This window comes from Ooceraea biroi, chromosome 3 (genome assembly GCF_003672135.1).
Source record: "Ooceraea biroi isolate clonal line C1 chromosome 3, Obir_v5.4, whole genome shotgun sequence".
NCBI lineage: Eukaryota > Metazoa > Arthropoda > Insecta > Hymenoptera > Formicidae > Ooceraea > Ooceraea biroi.
Genome location: NC_039508.1, coordinates 14,616,402 through 14,635,659, shown reverse-complemented (window position 1 = coordinate 14,635,659; position 19,258 = coordinate 14,616,402). Strand labels below are relative to the sequence as shown.

General features: G+C 42.8%; 1 protein-coding gene across 4 annotated transcripts in view; it reads left to right on the top strand.

Moving 5' to 3' along the window:
- The window catches only part of LOC105277165 (brain tumor protein), a 95,352-nt gene that overhangs the window by 59,417 nt on the left and 16,677 nt on the right, over window positions 1-19,258 (top strand). For all 4 annotated transcript variants that reach the window (XM_011335347.3, XM_011335346.3, XM_011335345.3 and 1 more), the window contains one exon: window positions 5,212-19,258. This exon is cut by the window's right edge and continues 16,677 nt beyond it. In XM_011335347.3, coding sequence (XP_011333649.1) covers window positions 5,231-7,711 — 2,481 coding nt within the window. In that variant the 5' untranslated portion in view covers window positions 5,212-5,230 and the 3' untranslated portion in view covers window positions 7,712-19,258. The remainder of the gene's footprint in view (window positions 1-5,211) is intronic.

Below are 19,258 nucleotides of genomic sequence, written 5' to 3'. Positions count from 1 at the left end.
TATCCGACCCACCCACATTGCCGTGCGATTTAACGAGCCGTCGTGTAACGGTCGCTTAACGATGATTCAGAGACCGGTCAAATGGTGCTTGAACCTCTCCTCCACTCATCCTCCCTTCCGCTCTTTCTCTCTTTTACTCTCTCTCTTTCTCTCACTCGCTCACTCATTCACTCTCTTTCTCTCTTTCCCTCCTTGTCTTTGATATACGCGTCATTCCGCTCGTTTCCACTCTCTGACCTCCTCTGGTACACTGCTCTCGAGCGCTGGTCTCGCAAACTAAGAACTTCAAGAACGATGCTACCGGCTGGAAATGGCTATAGTAACTTTCTTGCTTTTCCACGTTCGATAAGCAATCTTCTCTTTCGTCTTGGTCATTCTTTTTTCAAATGTATTCGCAGCAAATTAAATTGCCACAAGTACATACAAATTATAAGTTTTGCGTAATTAACGTTATTAATTAAAAATCATAAAATCGATATTCTATCCCGCTATAACGATGATGTAATGTAATGTTGCTTGATCCCTGTAATGTTGCTGTTTCAAGAGTTGTGTATATTATTATTACTTACACCAGTACGCGTCTTCACGAAATTGTACAGCTGTGGAAACGTTCATGCACAAATTGAATTTACAATTCGCGCAATCTTCCCCGAGCGAGAAGTTCGCAGTGCAGTGACCTCCTACGTATTCCGCATACGAAACGGAACGTTTGCGTAAACGTCGTATCTCCACGATCGTAAAGCTCCGCGGCGAAATGACCTGCACTTCCGGAAAGCATAGCGTTAATGCACTTTAGGGGTCGAAATACTTCAACGGTCTAAAACCTTGATAACAGAGAAAATCCAAGGTTTTTCCACTCGTGGGAAATAGTTGCTTCATCCAGCGTTTCGAAAAAACTATCAACATGTTTGAATGCATTTTGCTTTAAACTGTCAATGATCGATCTGATAATACAAAACATCGCAATTGATCGCGCAAGTTAACTATAATATTAATAATATCTGAAAATATCTTGGAAATTGCATATCTTATTTTGACATATTAGAAGAAATAAATAAATGTCGAAAAAAACATTGCTTCAAAACATTCGGTTTATGTTAATTTCGGAGCGAAAATTTTCCACTCGTTAGAAATCCTTCGGTGCGTTGGGAGACCTAAACGATCTCGTTACAACCACTTCCGTTTCCGTTCTCGACGCCGGCACGCAGACACGATCGATCTGGCGTCTGGTAGGTTTCCGTCTCATTCTACTCCTCTCTTCAGCTTGAAGTACCTTTTCCTTTTAGATACATTTAGAACGCAGCAAAATTCTTTGTCTTTAGCAACACAACGCTGCGAATATATATTGGATTTTTCCTGTTTGTAACGTTTTATTAAATTTAAACTTTAATTCTCGAATATTTTGCTAGATGAATTCCGCTTTCTTTATCCGGTTTGCGTATAAAAATATTTGATATTTTTTGCTCGTTGCCTTTATTTTGACGGACGTTTAGAATAATCAATAACTTGCATATATATATATATCTCTTTCTCTCTCTCTCTCGTTAGAAAAGTCGTCCAGTTTTTTACTCTTTTCAAGCCTAAATATAATATATCCCAAATCACATACAGAATATCGATTATGTGTCAGCACATATACGTCCTTATAAAATAGCTATATTTATCCATACCGATAATTTCTCGATTATTGTTCTTGTGGACACGTATCACATATTTTTGCTAAATATGAGGTCTGAGGAGAATCTTGGCTGGGGAGAATCGAGGTATAATAAATTTCTCGCTTCTCATCCGTCCATCCCGCTCACTTCGCGTTCGCTCGCCCACCTTTCCCATAACCACAGCGCCGCAGCCGTTACCAATCCGTCTGCGGCGCAGGCCGATGGCCTTTTCGCCTGCTCCGTCTGCCTCATCTCGTTCCTCGTTCCTTGTTCCTCGGCTCGCAACGTGACTATATCGCCGTCACCGCTGCCGCCGCCACCACCGCTGCGCCGTGTATCGATCGCGGTCGATGCTCGCCTGTCCAGTGAAATAACGTTAATCAAATGGGGGGTGGTGAGGGCAGATGGTGACCGCTCCCCTCGTTTGGGGCTGAAGAATCATCCGGCAGTGACATTGAAATTACTGCCCGTACTATGTACACACAAGAATGTGTAGCTCTCGACTGTACATCCGATGCGGTTGTGCTGACGCCTATAAGCATCTTTGATCTTCCGCTCTTCAGCGGTCTCGTAGCTTTACAGGATTTCTTTCTTTATAGATGCTCTGATCAATTCAGAAAATATTTTTCCTCAAAAGAATAACAAAATATTAAAAATTTGTAGAATCAATTTCCGTGAACGAACAAATTATCGAACGGTGTTTAGAGGATTGGTGAGAGGACTGCAAGTTTTGTGAAACGTAGGCAACTTTGATTATAAGAGAATCATACCGGCTTTGAGAGGAAAATTTCCCAGCCATTTCCCCGCCTTCTACCTACCATTTCTCGTAATTACTTTTACTTCATCCTGGGAAGGTTCTTTTCGATCACCCCGTAGAAAAGCACGCACCGGCAGGCTGCGTCGAAGGGCGATGCACCAACGGTTACCGTTCCCGAGGGGCGGTTGCCATCCCCCTTGGTTCTCTCCGCTCCACCATCGCTGCTACCACCACCACGAGTGGCAACGGACTCGACCCTCGTCGGAACAACCCTGGTTCGAAGGGTTGGGGCGGTCGATGCAGCGTTACCGTGGAAACCAGACGCGCCGTCCGCCACCCCTTCCCACGGTGCATTCAACCGTGGGGCTGCGATCCGCGTTCGAAAATGCAACGGTACCTCGATAACGGGAATTATCCTCACCAAGGACACGTTTCTGCGTTACGCTTCTCCCTGATCCCCGTCGCATTTTTTATTCAGCGCTTCATCCCCACGCACGGACAAGAGTTAACCATTATATTCCGTTGTGGCGTGTGATTTGTCACACGGACAGGGCCGTTGGAAATATTCTCTTCATTCCTGCGCGATCTTTAACAATCGATGCGTGTACGTTAAAAGGCAGACGATAAAGCAAAAGGAATTATATACTGAATAAGAACAGAGTTTTTAACATCGTAAATTTTATTTCACAAAACTGTGAACGTGAGCGAGTAAGAAGAACGTAGTCATGACTTTTCATTCAACTTGCGTAAATTTCATAATGTTGTTTGAACTACACTATATGTCTATTACAGACTTAATTTTAATAGCAAATAAATTTAATAACTCACAATTACTCCTCTTGTAATATCATATTTTGCATTGCTTTGTACAAAATCTATTGTTATAATTTGTTGCTACTAATGTATGTTATCATGTCGAGTTTACACAAATGAAATCTACATGTTTCAAAAGTTTTAAAGAATATTAAGAGAATTTATTTCTTTGCAAGAAAGCTCGACTGCGTTTCGAGAAAATTCATGTACACCATTAAAGTATATCGCGCATGTATCTGTAACGTTTCCTGCTACAAAGATATTTCATCCGACTGAAGAATATCGTGCGCATACATTATTTCTACACGTGGATTTTTACAATGGCGTGAATTCGCTGTAGATGAGTTTGCCGCACGCTCGGAGCGGTCGCCGCGCGTTATGCTCCTCGCGACTTCTTCGGCCTCGGTATGTTAAACGCTGCTTTCCGGCGACCTCGACTCCACGGACGCTTCCCTCAGGAGCGTTCACCTTTTATCTCGGGAGTTAATCGAAATTCTTGCACGAAGACGGCGCGCGCCGGTCGCGCTCGCGCGGAGACTTACTAGTGTAGAAGCTTGAAAAGCGTTTCCTGGAGCGCGCGAGCAGATGTTCTTTGTTCTCGTGGCTTGCCTCCGTCGTTTCCTCTCTGCGGCTTTTCTCGTCCCGTCCTTATTCTCTCACGCTGCCTTGTTCCCGCTGTCGGCCGCCTTCTCTTCTTGACCGTATCTAGCTCGCTCAAGAAGTACAAAAGAAGATGAATGAGGATGAGTTTACGTAACGATTCTATTTATTAGATCTTCTCTCGCTGATGATAACCGCAGCCGGTTTTTCGCTCGAAGCTACCAACACGTTTTTCACTTGGAATTTATTTTCGAACCTGACGTATCGAGATCGCTGAAAAATACTTTCCGTCTTTCCCTCTTTCTCTTTTTCCTCCTTCTTCTCGTCAACGTTTCATCCTCCGCTTTGCTGCTTCTCCTCCCCCTCCTACACCTCCTTGCGAGCGTGGAAAAGCGAGCGTGTCGTCGCACGGTACCCGATAAATTTGCTCGACCGGGTGGGAGAGGAGTACGATAACCTTCGCATTCGTGACCTTGGACTCGCGGTCTATACCAGTCCTCCCTCGTTCTTCCTTTTCCTTCGCCGGCGGCGCGCGTCATTCTCTTTCCTCCGGCCCCGTGGCTGATCTCTCTCCTTTTCTGGCTGCCAGGTGAAACATGGCCGTCCGGCTCGAGCGATTTAATTAGAGGGACGAGCCTTCTCCACGACGCGAGCCGCGCGAATAACCGCTGCGCGTCGGGGGTGCCGAGAGGAAAAGGCGGAGGGAGCAGACGCACGCGTGGGAATCGCAATAAAAGAGACCTTCGAGATATGAAACGCCGTAATAACGATTACGCGCGACGACGGAATTCCACGAGGAATGGCCGGGAGTGACCGATAGTTGAGCATTATCGTGACTTTATTACTGTTATTATAGCGTTATAGTGGACACTACTACAACTATCTTGATGGAGATGACGCAAAGTAATATGATGTTTTTTCGTTGCTACGAAATCTCATGGAAGAGCCACGAGCCATATAAGTCAATGTGTAATATTTCCGTCGTTTTAGTATTGCGTTCTTATTAAAACATTATTTTATTTAACCGAGAAGAGATGAATGTAATTGCTGCAGCACCGCTAAATCGACACAAATATCAATAATTACTGATGTTTTAATAAAAGTTCATTACAAATTAATAAAAAATTCAGCTTATAAATGCTGGTGGAGTATTTAGCACACAATAATAAATATAAATATAAATTAAAAATATAAATATATTAAATATAATTTATATATATATATACATATAAATTTATTAATTGCTTGAAAATCCTCTTCAAAAAACAATATCAACTATTTAGATTACAAGTTTAAAAATCTCGCGACTTTTTTCAATAAGAAATTGAAAATTTATGAATATGAGATACGGCGCTATAACTATTTGATCTTTTCTGCTTGCAGGGATGCCGGTTGATTGAAGATGGCCTCGCCGACACCCTCGCTGGAATCGCGCGCGAATTCCCTCGGATCCCCGGTCTCGCTGTCCCCGGTAACAGTGAGCGGCAGTTCGCCGCCTGCTAGCGACTCGGCGATCTACGACGTCGACAGTTGCGACCTTTGCCTTGACGCAAAGCCGGGCGAGGGTCCGTGCCCGCGCTGTAGACTTGGTAGCACTGGTAGTGTTCGCTGTACCGGCTGCAAATCGACGGCTGAAGCCGACGCAGTGGCGCGTTGCTTCGACTGCGCCAACTTTCTCTGTCCGAATTGCGTGATGGCGCATCAGTTCATGCTCTGCTTCGAGGGCCATCGGCTTTCGAACCTGGGCAACCCCAAGCTAGAAACCGTCGGCAACGGTGGTGGAGGCGGCGGCGGCGATGGTGGTGGTGGCGGCACGATCAACGCGACTACTGAATTGCCGAAGAGCACTAGCAGTGGCAGTGGCAACAGCTTGGTGATCAACAGCAGCGGCAATGGTAACAGCGGCGGGAACGGTGAGAAAGTGCACTTCTGCTCGCGACACAAGCAAGAGATACTCAAATACTTCTGCCGCAATTGCACCGTGCCGGTCTGCAAAGAGTGCACGTTATCAGAACACACGGCGCCTCTGCACGACTGCGCCCATATCTCGGAAGTGGGCACGCAGCAACTGGAAGCGATGGCGCGCACTCTGCAAGAATGCCGTGCGAAGACTGTGGACGCACGTGCAGTCGTCAAACAAGCGGATCATCACGCGGCGCGCTTGCAAGTACAATACCACAAAGCACAGAACGAGATCAACGACACCTTCCAGTTCTACCGATCGATGTTGGAGGAGCGCAAGCAGGAACTCTTAAAGGAACTCGAGTCGGTGTTTTCGTCTAAGCAGATCTCCTTGAGTGTGGTCGGACAACGAGCCAACGAGATGGCGGATAAAATTCAGCAAACTTGCGACTTCGTTGAACGTGTAACCAAGGTCACTACTGTTACCGACTTGCTGATGGTGAAGAAGATTCTCGATTCAAAGCTGCAGATGCTCCTTAATTACAATCCAACGGATATTAACAACCAGACAGTGGAGTTGGAGTTCGTCAGCAACTATCAAGCTATACAAGTCGGGGTCAGAAACACTTTTGGTTACGTTCGAAGTAGCAGTAGCAGCGACAACAGCGCTGGCTCTATTGGCAAACAGCCACCGATCGCACGGCCCACCGCATTATCGAGCAGTGGTACCAGCAATGTCAGCAATGGACCAGGAAGCGGCGCGGGTTCTCTGGGCGGTCTCCTTCTAGATCGACCTTACAGTAACGGCCTGATTTCCTCTAGTATGAATTGCGGCTCGTCGTCGTCGCCATCGTCAATCGATACTATCAGCACCGTGATCTCGAAACGCTTTAGCTCAGCGAACAGTCTCGGACCGTTCTCCACAACAATCAGCGATGTGAGTCTGAATGGCATGAACGCCAATCCATACGAAAAGTGGAGCAACGGCGGTAGTGACACATACCCTGTCGTCACGACGAATGATCATTTCGCGATGCCCTCTGCGGTAGCCGTGGCGGCAAACGCTGCACCTACGGACTCCGTACTGGATCTTACGTCGAAACTAATGACCGCTACTGCAATATTTCCACCAAAATCGCAGATCAAACGACAAAAGATGATCTACCATTGTAAGTTTGGTGAATTTGGCGTAATGGAAGGTCAGTTTACAGAACCTTCAGGTGTGGCGGTGAACGCGCAGAACGACATCATAGTGGCGGACACAAATAATCATCGTATTCAAATCTTTGACAAGGAAGGCAGGTTCAAGTTCCAATTTGGAGAATGCGGTAAGAGAGACGGGCAACTGTTATACCCTAATCGCGTTGCCGTTGTGAAGACATCCGGCGATATCATCGTCACGGAACGTTCGCCGACCCATCAGATACAGATTTACAACCAGTACGGTCAGTTCGTGCGAAAGTTTGGTGCGAACATCCTCCAGCACCCGCGCGGCGTCACCGTCGACTCGAAGGGACGTATCGTCGTGGTGGAATGCAAAGTGATGCGCGTCATTATCTTTGATCAGACTGGCAATGTACTGCAAAAGTTTGGCTGCTCGAAACACCTGGAGTTTCCGAACGGCGTGGTGGTAAACGACAAACAAGAGATCTTCATCAGCGACAATCGCGCTCATTGCGTTAAGGTTTTCAACTACGACGGAGCTTACTTACGACAAATTGGCGGCGAAGGCATTACCAACTATCCAATCGGCGTGGGTATCAACAGCCACGGCGAGATACTGATAGCGGACAATCACAACAACTTCAACTTGACCATTTTCACGCAGGACGGTCAGTTAGTATCCGCTCTCGAGAGCAAGGTCAAGCATGCGCAATGCTTCGATGTGGCACTGATGGACGACGGTTCAGTCGTATTAGCTAGTAAGGACTATCGGCTCTACATTTATCGCTACGTGCAAGTACCGCCGATCGGTATGTAGAGCAGCGACGCGTCACGACGACGACGATGATCGTCGTGCGCCAGTGTCAACATTCATCATCGTGTCATCATCATCATTATCATCATCATCATCGTCACCATTGCCACTCTTCATCGTTGGACGGCCGTAATCCCAGGGTCACCGCGATCTCGTCGATCTTATCTTTCACCTAAGTTCGCCTGTCTTCTTCTGGACCCGCTCCTAAACCGACCACGAATGCTCGTGCGCTCAAGTCACCACCGCCGCCGTCTGTTGATCATCTTCTTCTCACGCCCCACCCATGAAACGCCGATTGTGAGAGAAGGAGCGCATTGCACGCTCCCATATGCGGACTTTCGAGGGATCGACTCCCAAGCGAATGTAATTTACGCGGCAAGAACGGAGCCTCCTCGCCGGGATTTCCCGAGGCGCTCCTCCTGTGGACTCTGCCGAACGACGGACATCATCGACGGTATGCGAGAAAGCACGCGCGCGCGCTCCCCTCGACACTTCCTCGCATCTTCGCGAGCGCAGCTCGTTCGCGGATTTCGCGCCGGACTCGCGGGAAAGGATGGAGACACGCGTGGCGCTCTGTGTATAGCCCTCGCGATGCTGGATCTCGAGGACTCGCAACGAGAGAGAAAAGCGAGAGGACATAATCAATCCCCCGCCCCGACAAATTCGCGCGCGCTCCTTTCTTCGTGCGTACGCGCCGCGTATACGCGCGCGGGTACGCGATAACTTACTTGTTAATGTTGTTATAATACTGAAAATACTGTTGTTGTTGTTTAGTTGTAGAGCTCGCCGCCGCTAGTCACTTTTCCCTCGCCTTCCACCCTCCGCTCCTCTTCCCTTCACACCCGTTACCACCGCATTGCACCCCTTCCCCCTTTACTAACCATGATCTTCTCTCTGAGACCCTGTCCGATGATCATACCGAGAATCGCGTTTCTACTCGTTATAACACTTGTGTCCACACTTGGTCCATGCGCTTCGGTCCGGTCGTAGATCGTGTGTACAGGCGTGTCTGTGTCTGACAGCGCGCACTGACACTCTGTACACTTTCCCACGATGATCGAGCGAGAGGACTACCGGGTGTCGCGCTTGGATCGCGTCTGGATCACCATCCCCGGTCACCGCGGTTCGAAATGTCCTCCGGAACCAATACCGCGTGCAGTTCGCGAGGAGCGCGTAAAGTTCGTTTCATCGAACTCTCTGAGAGATCCACCAAGGTCCACGCGAGATACGACGGTTCGCGCAGACTTCTCAAACAGATTCGATCTTGTCCCGCGGGACACAAACTGATCCTTTGTCGCTTGAATTGTGTTTGTGTGTGGAGTTATACCGCAGGTTTCGAAGTAAACCGTGCATCGTCGACTTGTACATCTCCAAACTTATCAGATTTAGGTAAATGATTAAGATGACGATGGTTAATCCGAAATCGTCGCGAGAATCGTCCCGTGAATTGTACACAGCAGGACGACAGGACATTTGTGCGTTGCAGATCGGACGGTATTCCATCGCTGAAATTTTCTCTCGAACTCCTTTGTATTTTTTTTTTCAGATAAATCTCTCATTTGTTTGTAATAACTACAACACAACTCCTACTCCTACGGACTTTATTCTAAAGTGCATTGCATAATTATGATGACGATGAACAATGTTGAACAATTATTGCGCACGTTCATTCCTTTCATTTCTTCGTTTCAACTTATTGCTATTTAGTTAATTTTACTTAGTTAATTTTCGCGTCTTTTCCCCAACCTATGCATTATGTCCTATCGCTCTGTCACAATGCCAAGCTTGCATCAATCCGCGTTAAATTAGTGGTTGCACGGTGGTTACTTTCTTCGCTGATCAGCATAGTAAATTTAGTAGAAAATGTTTATTTTTATCAACGAGATTTTGTTCAGTGCTTATCGACGATAACGCTATTCATTGTGTTTCAATAAATTTGTATAAAAATACGTCGTAAAAATCGTACTTTTTGAAATATTAGAGGCAGTATGCACTAAGCGATATTGACGCTTGGATATAGAATTGTGGATTCGTACATAACGTAAACGAATGACGAAGAAAATTGTTTAACTCTCAGAGGGACTTACAGAAAGCTTTACAAAAGATGAATCTCAAGAGAAGAAGGAAGGTGTTTGTCATTTATTCGTAATCACGCGCAAAGAAAGCCGATTGGATTTATCGATGCAAAATATCGTAACTCGTTTCCAGTTCTTGTTAAAAGAATGACAAAATTATCGCGTGTCAAGCACTACCTTTATCAACGAGCGAAAGCACAGGCATTGCTTTCTCCAGTTATTTCCATCCAGTTAACGGAACCCTCGTCCTTCTTCTTCTTTCTTTTTTTTTTATTAGCGTAGTAATATCGTAGCGCATAATAGCTATTAGCCTTAGTGATCGTATAAGACTTTCCTCCTTGCTCTGCATATTTCGTTCTTTTCATAGTTGTCACGATCTGAAACATTTTAGTCTCTCTTTTACCACTTGTGCTTACTAGGAACGTGTTGTTGCCGCTTATGTTCTTGGATTTTGATGAAATCACCAATATCTGCCTCAGCTATCAACGATGAGGACCACCCATCCTCCGACTCCCACCCGATTGTCGCGCGACCGTTTTAGGTTCGCGCCGGCATCACTTCATTCGAAACTATAGTATTAATATATACTTTGTTAGATGGGTCGCCAATCTCGGAAGTTTTCGTAATTCTCCGCCACGCGACTCCATGCATGTTTGCTATTATTATATTATATTTTTATTAATATTATTGTGTATTATTATACATATTATTAACGATTTGTTACGATTTTCGATTATTGACACGAGGGATCATATAATGCCCCCGGAATGTTGTGAATGTCGAAAAAGGCTAGCTGGCAAATTCTAACGACCCCGTCACTCGACCGCAAGGATTCGCGGATTGTGTTAGGATCATTAACTACCGATTACCGTCGATCGCGCCAACACCGACGCACTTCCGGAAGTTTTGGAAAGTTCTTCCGAGTCGATCCAAGATTTCCGGACTCTCGCGTTCAGTCGTTCATGGAAAAAGTTATTATACCGCTTGACAGAAATGAGTTTTACATGGGTGAGTGATGACTCTAATCAAATTCTTTTAAAGTACGATCCTCCGAGACTCGATCGGACAGGCAATCTTCATAAGGATGTTTGTCCGCTCTAGTTTCGAATATTGTTTCAACTCATTGTAACGGGATTTTTAAATAGGGTAGTAAGTTAATAAAAGTAATAATTTATTAACAATTGATCCTCCATGATTCGATTGAACGAGCGAAATAAGTGAAATGCGTGCGAACGCTTTTGTAGCTTTCGTGATCGGTTGTAAGATCCTGAGATAATCTTAGGATCATCGCTCTCATGTAATTACTTGATTTGGTAGTCGAAGCTAATTGTGTGTCCAAGTTTTGTACTGAATTGACATTAATGAGCTTAAATGATTCAAGAGTTATGCCATTTGAGCAATTAGGAATATTGATCTGAAGATTTTGAATCTGATGATCATCTGTACGAATCAAAGTGATATATAGTGATCACAGAGAAATACACATTGTTATTTAAACATATTGTATTTGCTGTAGTCACTATTTACAAGTACAAATTTTTTGATCAAGAAGAGCCGCTTGATATCTGATCAAATGGATACGGATAATGGCTCAAATCTAGTTACGTTCACATACATTCTGAATCTCATAATGCTCGTGAAAGGTGGTATTATTTAGGTAAAGACATAGATTATGATCTATAATGAATATTCTGCATTGAGCGATTCATGAACTCGTGATATTTGATAAAAGCATGTTCTGCAATACACCTCATGAATTGTGAATTCTTAAATTTCTACGTGAATTTCAACCAAAGACTACCGAACCAAGCGATAATTGAAGATCCTCGTCTTTGTTCGTCTCGAATAATTCTATAGACATTCCGTGAACGTTCAAACCGATCTCCTCTTTACGAGCCGCTACGATCAAGATGGATTAACTGTAATTTCTCGGTTCGAATGGAATCGATCTTGCCTTTGATCGAAATACTGGACATTTTCCGAATGTCCGCGATGTACGATGACGAATTCCATGGACGAGCAAAGACGACGGAAGTGAACAGGATGTCCGAGAGAGAAAGGAAGGGGTCGAAAATAATGTTGATTAGTTATGTTTTTTTCTTTCATGTCATCTTTTATTTCGAATTTTTATTTCAATTTTTAGTTTACATTCGCGCCGGCTCGGCTCGGCAAACCGTCAAGTTTTCTTTTTCAACTCGTTTGATTCGTCAAGCAGTTTCAACGTTACTCGATCGCGCATCCGCGCCTCTCTTTTATCTTTTTAAATAACTTGACAAAGGCGGAATGCCAAGAGAACGGCGCGACAAGGAAATCCAACATCCTTCTCTCGAACGAAGAACGCTGATTTATTAAAGTTTATTACTAAAGTTAATTGGTAATTATATATAAAAGCGGAGACACATCAATTTCGTGAGGGGAGGGGGGTGCATCATTGAAATTACGGCATCACAAGGTATCTGTCCATTAGTATTTATACCACATAAGTATGTGCTGATCCGTAGTTAACATTACTGTCTCATTATTATCATTATTATTATTACTATTTAGTTATTATTATTATTATTAATATTTAGTTATTATTACTATCATAATATTATATTCTTTTATTATTAATTAGTTATTATAACGTTATGCATTAACGTATTGTCGCGAAAGCCGAGGAGAGACGATACGCCACCTTGCCAGCTAGCCATCACTACCACTTCATCGTTCACAGTAATCGACTGTGAGCTGAGCGCACAAGACAAGAGATTAAATTCCATTCCTACTTACTACTCCCAAAGTAAGAGCTGAGAGTGTACGTTATATGCGTGTGTATATATATATACATATATATGTTACTACGTGCCTGTGTGTGTTTTACATATGCGTGCGCGCTCGCATTGCCCACGTTATCACAGAAGGGACGCCTGACGCGCGCAAGATGAAAGCGAATACCGTTTCGATACTGTCACTTTCTTACTATCAACCACTTTATTCCTTTTTTTGTACTGGTTTGTTATGTTATTATTATTAATATTATTATAATATTATTGTATTATTATTTTTAGATGATAAAACTCAATTGTTCTTAATTTAATTGTAAATCGTATTTTTGTTTGTTTTTTAGTTATTTTTTGTTGTAAATGCTTTTTAATAATATTTTCAGTTCACATTACGCACGAGCATTGGTCTTATTCTTATTTTCTACGTCTGTTGCCTGCTGTTCCCGACAACCGTCGACGGCCCGGTTCGGAAAATCAATAGCTCCCTTTTGAGGAAAGTCCATTTTGAAGCATCGAATAGAAATTTAACTTTTAAGAAAAGTCCACTCTGTCAAATCAGCGATGCCTCTAAGAAATCTAATTATTAATACAAGTATTGCAATCTGTTTACAACTCCTCTCGCTTTTATACGACTTAATGATATGATTTCATATTCCATCTCGATTATTCATTATTATTCATTAAATGAATAATAACTGAATAATAATTGCGCAAAGCATCGATGATAATCACAATGGCGTCATTTCGGTTATCATTTATTGTTCCGGCAATTATTGGGTGAAAATTTTTTCTCTTTTTATAACGAAATCATATCATCACGTAAGAAAATTTTGTATTTCGTGCTATCAATCTTTCGAACCGGTCGTCGACATCTCACCCGATAGCAATCGGATCTCCTACCTACAATCCTTGTAAGCGTGTTATATGCGCTTTAAGTATAATCGACGAGAGAACCTATCCCGAACAAAGTCTCCTCGTCGATGGTGATCAGTACATTCCACTATAACGTGTGTGTGCGTTACGTAGCATTGTGTTCCTGTTTGATCATAGACAATGCATTATAGTGATCTCTTAACGTAGCTAGTTGTTTACCACCAACGCACCGTGTCCTCGTTATGTGCTGTAACTGTTGAAATTTCTTACAGTAACTTGGGAACCATTTCATACGAAAGAGAGGAAACTGCTATTAAAAAAAAATAATAGTTTGTTTTTCACTCGTTGATTGAAATTTCATTTACATCTTTTGTCTTAATAATAACGATAATGTATGGATTAATTGCTATATAATTATCATATTACAGTAATTTCTTCAATATTAATCGCTTATTATAGTCGTTAGATTAATTTTTTTTTTATACAATAGAAAATACAAAGGAGCGATCTTCCGTCGATACATTAATTTAAAATAAAAAATGGTTTTTTCAATGGAGTTGATAACGATATCACAGATAATTTGCATCCTTCTTTCTTGCAAAAATGTAACGAGATAACGACTTGTGGTCAGTCCTTAATTCCATCGAATGGCCTGCTTTTTCCGATGGTTTCCTTTTCACGCGACGCTTTCTCGTGGCGAACGATTGGCAAGATAGAGAAACAGAGAGGAGAGAAACGCATGGGAAACGGCGAAACGAGGCGAGATCTAATCTAATTGGAAGAGTTCCCGCAAAAGTGCAGGGTCCCTCGGCCGCGCTCGGCGATGTCGATCGCCGGTGAATTAATAATAACGAAAAAAAAGACAAGTTTTTAGAAACCTATAGCGGATTATAGATGTCACATATATATTTTTGTACGTTCGCAACGCGCGTTAATTGTGTACCGACCGCGCCGAGCACCGCCGACGAAGCACGTGGGAGTATTTCAAATCGGTGACATCGAAGAGGGATACTCTCCTCCCAGCTTGCTCTATGTTACCCTAACTCGTTCGAAATCTTGCTGTAACACAATTTGAAATCACAAATACGTCTATTACGAGTATCTCGGTCTCGGTCTAGGAGTCAGGGGAAGCCTTTTCCAGGGGAAGAGAAGAAGAAGAGAGGAGATCGAGCTTAAATCGATGAAAATTAGAGGAAAAGGAGAAATCTGTGCATTCCGAGGGGAGGGGGAATCTTTTTTTTAAACTAACACAACGTCACTCACGAAACACACAAAAGCAAAGACATTAGTAGCGCGCGGCGACTCTGTGTAACTTTTGCGAGAGAGGGAGAGACAGAAAAAAAAGAAGAAAAATTACATTCTTCCCGGGCCCAAGTAATGTTACTTAATGAGTAAAAAAAAGAGCAACTGTGAAAGTGAGATGAGTGAAAGAGAGAAAGAGAAGAGAGGTCAAAGAAACAAAACCGGTACGAGAGGGGGGGAGAGAAAGATAGATTGAATGGTTGATCGCTATTTTTAACTCGAGAAAAATACCACTCCAAGTATTGTTGCATGCCTAGTTATATATTGTACTTGCGCTGCCGAGCTGCAGTCTCTCTGACACCACACGATGGATATTACGACGCTGTAAAACGAAACGTGAGGAATCGGCGCGTCACGACCTGTCAACTTGTGGCGGCACCAAACGCTGACTCCGGTCGATCACGTTTCCGTTCTCCGTCTACGTGTATGGGACTGTAATTTCGCGACGGTCGCCGAATCGCCAACCGGAGCCGATCTAGGTGCAACCACGAGACTCGAGAGAGGCCCGACACGTCGGCGACGCGCACGATCGCGGTTTCCTAGTCCGTAAGCGATATACGCGAATTAATTATTATCGTACGCATGTATCACTAGCATGATTAAACGTGGTGTATACGTATCCGCGCGCAACGTGCGCCAATCGACGGTTTCGATGACAAAGAGGTCCATAGAGGCAAGCAACAGTTATTCCCGAGGCGTCGCATCCCTTTGAGGATCAATAACTACCGACGAACTTGGAGCTTCAAGATTGTTAATATTGTCGACTAATTGAAGCCGAGAAGCGAGAAACTTTCAACGTAATCTCGTTGTCGATCATGCAACTCTGGAAAACACGAATTCAAGACACGATCAAGGTCTTCTTGAAAAGTTCATGCATATAAATGCAGAAAATTCCATTTCTTGGTGAAAATTAAATTATTAAAGGCGACTTGCCTACTGCCGGTCTCTTCTAGAAAGTCGATTCAAGTCTCGGCTTTGCAACCGTAACTTTTGAAACAGCGGTCTGAAAATGACAACGGAGTTGTCGAAGGAGGTGTGCGTGTGCTAATGCGGGAAGTAGCATGAATTATTCGTAATGCAAGAGTTATGGATGCAAGAAACGGGAAGAGAAGAAAAAGAAGTAAGAGAGATGTTTGATACGTGTACGTTCAAAGTACAAAGATGGCAAAAGATTTTTCACTATTATGGCTTGATCGACGAGCGAATTATCGGGCCGATCGCGTCGTTCTCTCCTGGAATTCAAGTAGATCTTAAGACGTTACTCGATGTTAAATGGCCAGTTATCGTTATCGTTGAACCGCCCTTGCTGCTTACTTACCTCGGGAAAAGTTTTTAATGGATCGTCCGTGTGTTGAAGCGTGAAGACTAAGCGACCCGACCGGCCCTCCGCGTTTCCATTAGGGAGTATCTCTTCACTTCTTTTCCTTCTCGTTGAAAAAATCGCTGTCGATCTTCCGGTACGCGATCCAGTCTTCGTCTGATCGGAAGGAACAGAGTGATAACCGTAGATTCTAACTTTGACGCGTCGTAAAACGTGCTGAGATTTGCAGACACGTAACTTTATTCGTATGTAAAATTGATTTGATTTAAAATTGAGATACCGTCTTTTCTCTTAATCCTCGTTGAATGGAAATTTTGCAAATCGCACATCGAAAAGAGGTAAATACGCAGCAACAATTTTCTAAATCAAATCTTTTACAAGCACGTGTCGCAATCCGTGTACGCTTTACGATGCCTCCAGAGTTGCATGCCCGATAATAGAACACGATGAGGATACGCACCAAAAGTCAAAGTTTGAACCTTAATTCTTATAAGAACGAAGAAATACTCGATGGAGGATGCCGATAACATAAATCTCGCGTGGACCATTTGCGAATAATTAATACATTCCATTACGAAGAGGTGTCAAAGGAGAAGCGTGGCCCCATCTGGGCAAACGAACAGTTTCCCTTTCTCGGTGATCCGTCATTTTTTCTTGCGGGAAAAGAAGGAAGAAGAGCGGTGAGAGGCATGAGAACGATCGGATTGTAATCGATCGGCTGGTAGCCGTTGATTGGGCACGGCACGTGGGGTACGGTATGTGTTGTAATTTAAGGTATGTTTTTCTAGGCTTAGATCTCGTGCGTTTTTAAGGTTTAACTCTAACGAGGCTGAACGAATAAGAGGAGAGATCAACGGGAGGATGTACGTGCATATAGACGCGAGAGTAAGGTTTTGCTATGTGGTGTATAGATAAGAAGTCTCCAGTATTCCATGATGTCTGTATCGTAATCGTCGATCGTTTACCCTCTCTTGATTTTTACCGTCGAGCGAGAGAAAGAAGGGAGAAGGGGCGCCGTGCATCTCCTTTAAACGTTCAAGGGGTGTTAATACTGAAAGTAAGATAGCGCATAGGTGAAATGGGAGAAAGGGGAAGAAGAAGAAGGAGAAGAAAAAGAAAGAAAGAAAGAGAAAGAGAGGCGAAAGAAGAACTTATATGTATATTACATGTATGAACATATAATTATAAGTCGAGTGTTTTATTCGTCGGCCATTTTTCCGGTGCCGCCCGCCGTCTTGTTATTATTGCTATTGTAAGTCGTATGACAAGAAACTATACGATTGAATGTCTAGTCATGGCCTCTCGATACCTTTGCTACTTCGCATCGCGTGTAAAACAAGTTAAACACTCAGCGTATGTAATAATTAACACTATTAGCCAGTAAGAATACACGTATATACACAGTATATTTAAATATACATACGACACGCGCATGATACACGTACACGCGGGTGAACACGTGCGCGGAGCACAGGGATAATTACTACTATTATTACCATTATTATCATTATTATTATTACTATTATTCTCTTATTATTACTATTATTATAATTATTAGAAAGGGGATTTAATAAGGATTTCGTGCTATTTCGTGCATCGTCGTGATGTCAACCACATTATTATTATGATTGATTACTATTAATACGACAATTATATATTACCCCGCCATCGACTACGTTGCCAAATGCGCGATCGTCATTTATTGTCGGGTCATTATAATACATGCCGTTTACCATTGTCTTTGCCTTTATTGGTCTTTGCGATTTATCGAATTTATCGAGCATTATTTATAATTTTCGAGTTTTATATTTATATTTGCGTAAGCATCGCGATACGATTCTAGTCGCCAATTACTAATCCACGCGATGCAATTTTATTGCATTTGCCATTATTATTATTATAATTATTATTAATATTATTTATTATTACTATTATATTTATCATTACTATTATTATTGCTAATATCATTTTTATTATTATGATTATGATTATTATTATTATTATTGTCATTATTATCGATAAATTATTATTATTTAACCTGACACATACGCGTCATTATATTCCATATAAATATCCTATTCATATCTATATTCGCTAATCGATGATACGGACACATAATATAATGCATAATATTATATTATAAATATATATACAACGTACACACATATTTAAATTAACTATTATTATTACATAGATTGGTAGGGTTTTATTAAGGAAGTTAACACGAGTAAGAAAAAACAAGGGAAAGAAAGAGAAAGGAGAAAAGAGGGGAAGCAGAGGAAACGAGAGAAGTGTTATTTGACAAGTTGAACAAAAAAAGAATAAGAAAAAAGTAAATAGTTAGACCGCGCCTGTCACGATGCGCGTGTCCGGTTGAGAGTATATATGTATTTTTTTAAATTTTGAAATTAACAAAAGAATACAAAAAATTGTGTGTGCATGAGCGTGAGAGGGAGGCGCGATGAATAAATAAACCAGGGAACAGTACTATTTGTAGGTTATTAATTAACGACTAATTAGCCGTGCATCGATGGTGTCACGGTACACTCGCGTTGATAACTCGCCGTATGACGAAGCGATGAGGGAACGTAGGATCGAGGGAGATAAGGCGACAAAGATGCGGGGAGAGTAAGCCGAGACTCGGAAGGGAGGGCTGAATGTTTCTCGCATACTTTTGATCAAGCGAAAGCGACAGCGTAACACTCGTTCCTGGTGCAGTTGACAAAAAATGCCCACGATTAACAAATAACATTTCTACGTAGTTTCGCGACTCGGAAGGACAACCATGCCGTAGTACCTACTTCGGTTTTCTCTCGCAACGATCCCGGTAATCGATCCAGCGCTGCTGGTGAAACGTAACAATAGCGGCTGATTATTTGCGTAAATGATCCGCGACACACTTGACGAATAGTTGATCGTTGTGCTCTCAAAATATCCAGATGGATATATCTAGCAACTGCTTAACACGATACTTTTCAAACTCGACATCTCGTAGCGTTATTACTTTTCCAAAGAATTCACGAAATTCGATAGCTTTACGTAATATAATAACATGAGGTGGCACGCGTTTAAAATAAGTACACGATATGAAATTAAAAAAAAGACAAAAAAACAAAAAGATCTTTTTGCGTAAATTTTCGAATGGATCAGCTTTTACTCGCGAGTTATCTCTTTTAGATATCCTGGTAGTGCAATAATTAAGAGACAGCATGAC